Source organism: Oreochromis aureus, linkage group 12 (assembly GCF_013358895.1).
Source record: "Oreochromis aureus strain Israel breed Guangdong linkage group 12, ZZ_aureus, whole genome shotgun sequence".
Lineage (NCBI taxonomy): Eukaryota > Metazoa > Chordata > Actinopteri > Cichliformes > Cichlidae > Oreochromis > Oreochromis aureus.
In genome coordinates, this window is record NC_052953.1 from 10780613 (window position 1) to 10792694 (window position 12082).

Genomic DNA, 12082 nt, shown 5'->3' on the forward strand with positions numbered 1-12082 from the left:
AAAATCCAATAGAAGCACAACAAAAGTCATTACATTAATCATTTCAAACTGAACCTGATGGAGAGCCTATAGACATGCTGATGCTTCAGGGTATATGTTAAAAAATCACAGTTTGTGTATGTGCCACCATCATCTACCATAAAAACACCCTATGAACTCCATATTTTTAAAAAAGTTTATGTATATTTTGGGGAAAAGTGGGATAACTGGCACCATAACTGGAAAATATGAAATAACACAGCAGGCACTCATTTGTCAGTCAGTCCAAATCAGAACATTGCTGCATGTGCACTTTATTCATTTAAGTTTTGTTTGGAATCATTTGTATGAGATTCTCTCTGGGTATGCTCCAAAAACCGTGTAGTCCAAAAACATACTTATCAAGTTAATTGGTGAATCTAAATTGGCCGTAGGACTGAACGTGAGCATGAAAGATTGTCTTCTTCTCTGTGTTCGCCCTGCAGTACACTGGAGACCTGTCCAAGGTGTACCCTTCCCCTCCACCGTGACAGCTGGGACAGGCTCCATCCTCTCATGACCTTGAATCAGAAAGCGGCTAAGAATGAATGGATCATTTTGAAAACATGACTCTGTTAGCCAAATAGCCAAGCAGAGATATTTGGCATGATCGCTAGATCTTATTTTTTTCGTCAAATTTCCTAGTACTTTGTCTTTGCATCACATACCTGCTCAAACTGCAGAAACTAACCTTGGAACAACCATGTAAATAAGTAAAGACTAAATAGCTCTCCCGCTGTAGGTTATGGAGATGTTTTAAAGTAATAATAACCCTGTTATGTTAGCCATGAATCTATGAATACAAAGATGCCTCTTGCTTTGATTTCATGTGTGATGGAAGTAAAAGAATATCCAGTGTTTGAAATTTCAATATCTAAGACCTTGTCATTTTGGTCTAATTTGTCTCATTAAGTACAGTCTGAGGCTTTTTATTCCCGCCAAGGGGTGCACTCTGCACTTGGAATATTGAGTCTCTTATTACATGAATTTCCATTTCTTGGCTTTTCATTGATGTAGCAAGGGAGTGACTGAGAAAATGCCCTGGAATATACACAGCTTCACAAAGTTTCATGTTAACTTAACCATTCTTTCATTTTGAATTTCAATGGCACTTTATTTTCCTGTTCAGTACCAACAAGATTGTTTAAGAATAGTGCTTCTTAAACTCTTTAAAATAATAATAATGATAATACAGAAAAAGAAAAAAAGGATGCGTTGATGTTTTGATGAGATGAAGGGTGCAGCAAAGGCTATAGGTTGTCTAGGTTGTGTGGAATATGTGGGCTGTACCTTTGTGCATTTAATAATCCCTAATGAAATTCTATATAAAGAATATGAATATAAATATGATTCAACAAACATTTTAAGCATAAATAACTGTATGAGTCATTTTGATACTGTTTCTTATTTAATAGCACCGTAGCAACACACTGTAGACATCGTGCTCCTGCGCCTTTTCCCCTTCGAACAAAGAGAAGAAAATTCAATGTAAGGACTTTATATAGCCTTCAGAGACCTCATTCTGTTATATTTTTAAGCTCAACAGTCTCTCTCTCTCAGACACACACACACACACAACACACACAAAGATGGTTTTTTATGATTTTTGGGAGGTCTTATTTGGACATATCCTGACACGACTCTGTTAATGGGCACAATAGTGCCTCAGTTTGTGAGAGACTAATGTAACTGTATGCCATGAAATTCTGCATGGACCTTCCCGGGGGACAAATTGCTATGTGTGTTGATTTCCTTCCACTATATGCTAGTCTTGTTATTTAGCTGGAACATAAAAACATACACAAACACACACACACACAAACACTTGAGACATAATTAGCTGCAGTAGTGGAGGCTTTAGTAGAATCTTCTGTCTTGAGCTGTTAAGAAAGACTTTGCTTTTAAAGGTAGAATTTAAAAAAAGATTTGTTATTCAATCATATGTGTTGTTAATACAGTGAGTTAACATTTTAAAACAATAGAAGAGGTCATGTGTAGAAAGTAGCCATAAAAAATGACAAAAAAGAAAACATCAGGTGGCAGGTTTTCTTTAGAAATATTAGTTTCCAGTTGCTTTGACAGTCTCCTTTGGTAAGTTCTGGGAATCCTCCGTTCACACATACTGTAGGTGGAGCTAAGCAACAGAGACAGGCATGCTTATAGAATTCATCTCATACATTTTGTACACAAAAGATGGACATATCCACAGTGACATCATCTAATAGACTTCAGACATTCTTTTGAAACCTTTTCTTTGACATTTTGGCTGTTGGCATTTGTTTGTTTCTTTTCTAAAAATTCAACACAACCATATTTGGATCACGAGGTAGTACAGAGGAGCTAATGCTAGTACTAGCTTAGTTTCCAAAAATCAAATGCGTGAGTCTGTTGACCAGTGATAAATGTTTTAGCTGCCCAGTAACAGTCTTAATCTTTGTGTGGTGTTCATGTGTTGGACCTGTTTCCAGTGCTTACCAAAAGAAACATTATGTGATTTGATATCATTTCAACCTCAGACACCTTGTCTTTCAATCGTTTACTGTGTTCCAATCCTCCAACTCTCTGCTCCTGCATTCCTGCACATTTTACACTCTGTTTTGTGCGAACTACTCTGTATTGTCTCACATTCTATCACAACTGCAAATCAGGGACAGGAAACAGCAAGTAGCTGTGCCTGTGCCTGCTTTTCAATCAAAATGGTGAAAATATTCTCTAAGAGAACTTTGGATCCCAACCCTGTCCTTATTGGACAGCAGGGTTGGGAGAGAAGGGGTGTAAAATACAGGAAACACTCAGGGGCAAACTCAAACTCGGCCCCTGTGGTAAGGACTCTAATGTTCAGTATATGGCTCACCTACTCAATCAAGTGAGCTACAGCAGGACCATTAATTCAGAGTATAACAGTGAGTTTGAAGACACGGATGGGACTGACCATCATTTTGCTCCCAAACAGTCCCATCAGCAGCCCACAACGGGGGCAAATGGATGTCAAAAATGGTGAGAGTGAATGGTCTTCTTGCCCAAGAAATAAGCCATCCCGCATGACTGCCACCACGATGCAACCAGGGCCAGCACAAATGGTAGTTACTGCTGTGCAGGACATGAAATCTTTAACTTTACATCCTAGATGTCATCTAGAAAATCATCCTGACCATGAGATGTTCCTTGATATAAATTCTCCTCCTTATCAAGGAGCAACAGAAGCATGTAAGAGGTGTGTGGGTCCAAGATGGGCAGAAAGATAGATGAAGTGCATGAACTAAGTATGCAACACAGAGCAAAACTCTGTCCCTTGTGTGGTTTATATGCTGGCACCAACAGGCTATTTATTTAATGGGGGTTGAACTATAGACTGAGATGAATTGTTTGGAATTGGGACAAAGTAAACATATGTTAAGTATTTTTACAAACTGTTATGACTAAATTGAATAAAAAAAGACCCAAAATGCAAAAATTGGCCAGGTATCAAAATGTGAACACCACATAAGGGTTAAAGGAAAATGCAATCAGTGGAGAAACTGAACTGATAACTCTGCATGGTCTCACAATGTCTTCTGACTGAGTAACAGGCTCATAACGATCTTGCCAATCATGAGATAGCCTTCATTCTAAAGCATTCCCTTCTTTATCATATATTTTATTCTAAATGAGGATCATAATGTACAAAATGAGGATCAGGCTGCACTGATGAAGCCTTGAAACTGGCAATGGTGATTATAAACTCATCAGGAAAAGTGTTTACTGAGGCCACAAATCAAGTGAAAACTAGGATCATTTTCTTATAGACTTCTATACAATTGGACTTATGTTTTTATACAGCTAGCTCTCTGCCTCCCCAGAGGCTATATTTATCTTTTATATAAAGTCTAAGGTCCATAGACATGAAAGTGTATAACAGTAAACAGATATTATGTGTGAGGGCAACAGCAGTGAGAATAACCTAATATACTATATAACTGCTTTGCTTTTCAGCTGACTGCATTTACATGTAAAAAACATCTGATACTGTAGGTTATCAAGCTAAGACTCAAAGAACTCTTACATCTGGTTATTTAATATGATGTAAAACTGTTTTTCCACGTTTTCTGTCTTTTTTGCTGTAGCTAACAGCTTCATCACCTTCTTGCTTTATCCCTACAGGAATGCTGTATCAGTTTACTCAAGACAAAGGAGCATACTTTCAAAATACTTTCAAAAATGTCTCTTCCTCTGAGCACTGTGATGATCTCTTATTGGAGGGCTATCAAGGCCAGGTACAATTTTCACTTGTACACCTGCCAAAACAATAAATTATTTAATCTATTCTGAAATGAAAAGAACAAAAACCTGAAACCACCCAGAACGATAAATATTGAAGAACAACTGATGGCTCATACCTAAAAGGAATATAGCAAACAGTAATAAAACTTTCACATCTCTTCTTTTCCTTATATAAGAAGAGAGTCTACATATAAACAGCATGGACTGAAGCGGCATTCATGCTCCCGCTCTGTAGGAGAATTATTTATCTTTAGCTCTATTCCTGGGAGGATGCTTTTGACAACATCCCATCTCACTGTCTGAGAACCCCTGCCATCCATTAGGGCCAGGAATTGTTCTACGATGTCTTTGTGGGAGGCTTCGCCAGTTGCACTACGTTTAAAAGCTTCGAAAGAAGCAAAGCAATACTGAGGCAAAGAAAGAAAACATTTATTGTTCATGAATGTGGTGTGACACAGGTCCTGTCAGAAAAGAGCAGGGAGGTGAGGTCTTGGTTTGAGGTCTCTGAAGTAATCCTGCCCCCCTTCTTCTCTAAGCACAGGAAACTGGACTTTGGAACTGTTCTTTTTCAAGAACAATCAGCACATTCGTGTAAAAGCAGTACATTGCAAAAGACAGTCTAACATTCCACATGACAGCTAGGTTTTACATTTGTGATGCCCACTGTAATTTATATCCTTATAAAAATTTACAGAATAACATTTTTGTGTCTCAGTGCAAAAGATATATATTCCAAAAGAATTTCAGAAAAGCCGTGCCCTTGTTAAATGTCCGTCCATATCCCTCCCCTTATCTGTGCCCCTACAATAGTATAATTGGCCTGTTTACTGTACAAGACCACCAATAAATAACTAACAGAAGCAGTTTTACAGTCACTGTCAGGTAGCAGCAGTGTTTCAGCTTAGACTTTAAATACATATTCACAAACAACAGTGTGTCACTGTACACCCACAATTCATCAGAACTTTAACTATAGATAATAATAATAATTACATTTGTATTGATAGTAATTACCATGACAATAACAACAGAACAAAAGAAATACATAGTGTCACATCGGCATTAAAGTATTTACATTGCTTTTTCAAGTTCTGTGGCTTAATTTCCCGTGTGTGAATTTCCCAAGTAAAAGAAGGCAATGAAGTGTCTCTAAGGTAAAAGGCTGAGAGTGGGGAGTTTATCAGCTGGTGCAGATGCTATTGATGGAAATGATGCCTGGGTCCACCAGGCCAAGCTCCTCATGCTCATTCACGCACAGCTGATAGCCACAGCCCCGCCTACGCTTCAGTGGGGTCACCTTGGCATCAGGCTTGGCTCGAGGTGGCAGGAGAAAGCCCACACTCCCTGCAATCAGCATGTGCCAGATGCTGTGTATGTAGAAGTAGTTCTCCTCCGTCTCCACAAAGGCGTAGAGCGCCACGGCAGATGTGGCAATCATGGTGCCCGGGAAAAGGAAGAACACCCAGCGCTTCCAGGTGGGCGGGTAGCAACGTCGGCGCCGGATGGTGCGCACAGTCTGACAAGGTCCACAGACACATAAAAAAAAAAGGTTATCAATATCACTATTTACACCTGTTTTTTTCTGAAAGCTCACAAAGTAACATTTTCCAATGGGAACAGTTTAATACCCACTCATAATTTCATACAGGAAATGACAGCTTCCTGAAGAAATTCCATGAAAAGAAAAACACAGCGCCAATCCTTTACTGAGATCCATTTACAGACCAAGAAAAAGACTTAATTTATTCCCATATGTGCTGTGTTGCCTGAAACCAATATAACCCTAGCAACAACCACTAAGAACCTGAAAAAATCTATTTTTGTATTCATGTGTATCTGACCTCATCACCACAGACTAGAAAGCAGAGTTATAACGTGCGCTTCCCAGGGCTGTGTATAAACACATGTTTGAACACATTGTCATGTGTGTTTCTGTTATGCTCACATGTTAACAGTATGATGTGTGTCAAAGGCAGCAGACTCTCGCGTAGCAAACCACAAAGAAAACACAACATATTTTACTTCCACTTCTTGTGAGAAGTGTTTTATATAGTGAAGTTTATTTTCACAGTTCATAGTTTGTTTTCCACATGAATTGATCTCCAAGGCCTTGTGTTTAACGGTCTTACTAATTTAATTTAATGAACTTTTTTATGTAGAAAGAGCATATTGAAGTGGGAGATCACACAGGGAGAGTCATTAAAGAACTGAGACCAGTGGGATTTCAGCGAGGGACCACTAGACATCTCTATTTTATTGCAGGTGAAGAGGGATGGTATTCTCCACGAATCTCTGGTGGTTTTATTGTATGAAATTTTGTATTCATGCCTAGCGCCGCAGAAAAAGTCTATCATCTGGATCAGCTGATGGATTAGTGACGTGCCTGTCAATGCTTTATCTGCTTTTTTATGTTTATATTTTCTTTGCCGGAGCTGGATATGAAATCTATTTTTGAGAATATGTGCTAATGCTTTCTGTAAGTGTCCCATGATTGCCTCCACTACAGCCCAAAGAGAAATGAACATTTAATTTCATTCAGTCTCTATTTTCATCGCTTCATAAACACTGATTGCTTGAATGATTTTTTTTCCTTTCTCAAAAGGTTATTATGAAGAATTTGACACAATATAAGGGGAAATGTAAGCTGGTCATGAATGACAAAAGTAATTATATGCACAAAATGGCTCTGTATGCATTTAACAATGAGGAATGCAAAATCCTTGCATACTTTTGTGGTTAAGCCAAATAATTCTAGACCAGGATTGTGTTTTTATGTATGAGGCAGGGACCTCATTTAGTTTGGAGAATTAGGGATATTTGGCATTGACAGAGTTGAACTTCCCCCCTTCCTATTGCTGCTAATGACACCCCTGCACAGCAGCAGACGCTCTGTGCCCTCCGCTTGACTGATCTAATTCGGTTGTGTCTGAGAACATTCAGAATGCCAAGCTTTGCAGAAACATGACAAGCTGAAATGAAAGGGCTCTTGTAGAAAATGTGCAGTGCTCAGACTCGGAGTTGCAGTACGGAGCGGAGAATGTTGAAATGCAGACATACGCTGTTGAACCGCTGATAAATTATTAAGTGTCAGGTAATCAAAGCAGAATCCCGGGTTTATCTTTAAAAACTGCAACATTAGCATGAGATTCAACTGCTTTTTATGGAAAGGTTGCTGTGAGGAGTTTATTCCTATGCAGTCTGTTGTTTCATTTGCCAAGGGAGGATGAGAGATTATCTGTCTCTGTTTATACTTCCAGTCCGTAGACACTGTCACAGTATATCATTTGCCACTTGTCAAATAACATATGTCAACAAACCATCTATAATTGAGTTACAAATCAGCCAAAGACTAAAGAAAATCAGCCAAATATTGAAAGCCGGTGGCTTTACATACATTTCCAGTGAATTATTCTAAAGCATTTAGAAAGAAGATATTTTTGACAATAGTAAAATATACACTTTCCTACTCATTGTGCTAAAGCTGCAGGGTTTACATGGTGGAATTAAACAGCACTTCGTCTTCCAATATTTCTGTAGTATCCTCCAGCTCGCAGATAGATAACTCTCAGAGCTACAACTCCCACACTTTATTCAGCACAAAGCTTTCTCCAAGGAAACCACAAACCTTGTTTTCAAACTCATGTCAGAGGTTTGGTGTTAAAGGCTTTTTTTTTCCACAAGAACCTTGCCTGAAAGACTATTATTTTTTATCTTCTCAGTTCAGGGAGCACATTATGACTCGAAGAAGAGTCAGTGAAAGTACAAGCTGAGTTATAATGGAACTACAACCCATGACTAATACCCGCAGGCTGCAAAACTTTTAAAGCCCCTTCAATACTAATGTAAAATAGCTTCATTGGTCAGAAAACCACCAGTTTTTTACGCATGCACATGTTCCAAGCCTATGTTAGCTTACATGACAGATTTAATCCTTTTACACTTACTATCATCAGAGACTAGAGGGACTGTGGACACGCATTTTATTTGCATGTCTGAACAAGCATGAATGTTAAACACAAATTATGTATTAAAGTAACAGTTTCATGTTGTGCACAAATATCAAATGAAAAATCTCCTATTGCACAATAATTTTACACCCTATAAATACATGCAGAAATGCTTTTACACCTGATTTATATGGTTTTAATAGAATTTTTATTGTACTTTATATGTTCTTACCTTATATCATATCATGTTTTTATTTTTACTTATTTATTGCTTTAGCCTGTTTCTCTACAGTTCCTATAAATAAGTAGATCATTTTTCCCTTACCCATGCCACGGCCATGATGCCCAGAGCAAACAGGCTGGGTCCCAGCAGGTTCCACAGACCATGACGGTCCAGCTGCAATGCCATGGACAGAGACATCGCCCCCAGCAGATACAGAATCTGACAAAAAAAAAAACATGGATCAATAACTGCCCTCCATAAACACAGTCAGCATTGTTACATGTACAAGCAAGAACATATTTGTGCGGTCAGGCGATAGCACAACTCTACCTTTGGAGAGGTAAAGACTATTGTCAGTTTGGCAAAGCTTTAATCTTTTTTCCATACATATAAGAAAAATGGCTTTGCATCAATCTCTAAACCATCAGGTGATTCATGTGTGGACTATACTTTCACGTTTTCTCTGTTTTGAGCTGACATCCTGTTATTTGGCTCTCAGAGTTATACTTTTCTTAACACACATGGTTTTTTGACATCAAGTTATATTGGAGAACATAGCTGTGCTGCTGCACAGAAATAAGTGCCTTACTAAAAAGAAATGTTGTTGTGCTTTGTCAGTTCAACAAGGCTTTGGATGTTGTTATTTTCTACTAGTCACCACAATAATATATTACAAATTTTAGTTTTCAGTTAATAGTCTGCTGTTGCATGTTTACATGTAATGTTGAGCTATTATTAAAGATGTCCATGTTATGAAAGAACAAACAGGTTTGCGGTTGAGAACCACAGACAGTTTGACAGTATTGAGAGATGGTTTTAAGGCAGTATAGAAATATTTGTTCATGTTATCTATTCAAAACAAGAAAATATAAAATAATGGCAGCTATTTACTGCATTGTTAACTGCCACAACAAGCTACCTTTGGCACACAGCATGCAAGTCTGTGCTCCAAAAGGTAAAAGCCTCTCATTATGTAAATATACAACCACTTTAATGTACCCGTAGGGAAAATAACTGCAGAGTTCAGGTGAAATCAAAATGGGTATTTTAAAGTGCTTATAGAAAAATACACTAGACCTCTTTTGAAACAGCTGAAAGCCCCAATAAAACAGTGAAAACAAAATGCTAACAATAGAGCCACATGATATATAAAATCAGTTATTTTATTTTATTTCATTGCCAAGCTCACAACTGGACATAAAGCCACAGGATATAAAAGAGATAAAGTGAGAATGAAAAAATCAATAAGCTGTGCTACACATGCTCGGGGAGAACTTGAGCCCATCCAGAATGCCTAGGGTCTAGTAGGCAATGTGAGGAGAAATTGGGGATTTTTGAGCTGGTAAGAGATGACCTGTCTGCAGGAGAATAGAACTAATTGGCACACACCAAGGAGGAAAGGAGCAGCATGGTGCAGCCTGAGGACTCGTTGCAGCAACAGTCATCAGTCATGCTGCTCTAGTGGATCACACAGTGGCACAGAAACATGCATGCATTGCATGGATGTATGAATGCATAGTGACAAATGAGCCTGCGGGAATTCTAAAAAAAAAAACAACCAAAATCTATTTTTATCTGCAACTTATATGTTCATGCTTAATAAGATATACAGTGTGTCAGATTTAATGTATATAGTATTGGTGCATATCTAATGGCCGTAACACACTGAGGTGTCATATAACAGCCAAGGAAACAGTATGTGATGAAGTGCAGCTAAGTAAAGGTCAGCTTATAAGGTTTCAAATAAGAATTTCATAATTAAATAATGCTGGAACCAGTAATATATTAACATATGTCCATATAAAACTTTTTCACAAGGTTGTACATTTGATGTACTAAGATTCCTCTGGATTACTGCTGCATTTGTAAATTTCTGGCTGTACTTTTGTACCGTCTGCTTATTCGTCAAAGTTATTAACAATGTTACATATTCATTCATTCTATAGTATATTTTCAAATTTGCAAATTATTTTTGAAGTCACTTTACAAATATTATAAATAATATTGGTTTAATTTCATATCATGAAAAGCAAACAGAAACAGAAAATTTGGAGCGTCAAACGCTGAAAGAGAAAACAGCGCTTCTATTTGCAGCAGATATTTGCAGGCATACCTATTTAGCTACTAGTAATTAAGATCATGTGGCTAATTTTTTTTCTGATTGACTGAACAAACATGTTTGATGTCCTACAGTGCCAAAAGCAATTACATTGGTGAGAACAATGTTGTCAGAACTCTTCAATAAGGAAGGGCCAAAATTACAAAGATGTGATGAAGTGTAATTATCTTCATAATTGTGATCCAGAACTTTCACCAAGTTGAGACTAACATAACTCCTGGTGCTCAATCTTTATGTGAACCAGCATAAAATGATTTTCAGCCAACATTTTTGTGAGACATTAAGAGCTTTGAGGGTCCAAAAGTCGCTACTACACAGTGAGACAAACAATATTCCATGCTCTTAGGTCCTTTATCCTCTAGTACTAGTGTAACATACAAACAAACACACACATACACACACTCAGTGTCTCTTTCAAGTACACAAACACACAAAGTCCCACTTGCCAGTCCTGACATGTGCGATTTGATTAGTGACTGCGTACTGCAGCGCTAAGCAAAAATGAAAACTCTAGAGGACAGCAGATGTTCATGCACTCCCCACCCTCCTCCTACCTCACACCCTCTCTCCACTCTCCCCCCTCTCTCTGTCTCATTTATGGACATGGACACACATTTACACATACACGCACACTTTCCCTCAGACTGCTCCATCTTGGTATGCAGCCAGGGAGTGACCCATGGAGAAGGTGCACCTGTTAGTGTTTACCATTACCCACGCAATATGTCAGCAACCAGAGAATTTAGTGCCATGCAATGCTGATTTTAACACATTGATCTTTTCATTTATAACTGAAAATTGAGGCATATGCGGTACTCGTTTATAGCGCGACAGCCTCTCAGTCCTTTAATCTAATCTAATCTAATCTCTCTTTGTTCATGGTCTGAGAGAGTCCAAAGGCATCAGGGTCTGAAAATGTCTGTGTCAGGATGTCTGAATCTACCTACAAGTAACATTTTATTAAGTAGCAAATGCGACAGGCTGAGTTGTTTTTCTAAATGGCTGTTTATCCATTTAGAGACATAATCTCCATATAAAAGGACATGACCTAAGCTGCACTTCATGTGTCTAGGCTGAAGTGCCGCTTATTACTTTGCAGCTAGAGTGGGGAAAATTAACAAGTGTGTTTATAAATATGCACTTGTTAATGATTCCATCTAACATGCATTTTCTCAGTTCATTTGTGTTGAGATCAATGTATCGAAGAACTGTTGATATCACCATGCAAGCCTTACATTTTCATCTTTATAAAGGGAAAAGTTTCTATTACAACAGGACTTTGCAGTTTTATAGAAAGAAAACAAATATCCAGTCTGAGTATCAGTAGAAACAGGCCTCGCTCAGAATTAAAAATACCTGTTTGATGATGGATTTTAGCCTAGCCATTGCGATGACGGTGACCCACACTGACATGAGTGACCCGAGGAAGTCACAAAACTGCAGAACATCATACTCCATGATGCAAAACACCACAATGCCTGGCTGGTCGCATGCATGGTAGAACTGTGAGAAAAG

At 38.2% G+C, this 12082-nt stretch overlaps 1 protein-coding gene across 1 annotated transcript in view; it reads right to left on the bottom strand.

The window, feature by feature from the left end:
- Positions 1 to 4712: 4712 nt before the first annotated feature.
- The window catches only part of tmem8b (transmembrane protein 8B), a 33548-nt gene continuing 26178 nt past the window's right edge, over positions 4713 to 12082 (bottom strand). Inside the window, exons 11-13 of the mRNA XM_031729716.2 lie at positions 11924 to 12070; positions 8551 to 8667; positions 4713 to 5794 (exon numbers count right to left, since the gene is read on the bottom strand). Of these exons, the coding sequence (XP_031585576.1) occupies positions 5459 to 5794; positions 8551 to 8667; positions 11924 to 12070 (600 nt within the window). The 3' untranslated portion in view covers positions 4713 to 5458. The remainder of the gene's footprint in view (positions 5795 to 8550; positions 8668 to 11923; positions 12071 to 12082) is intronic.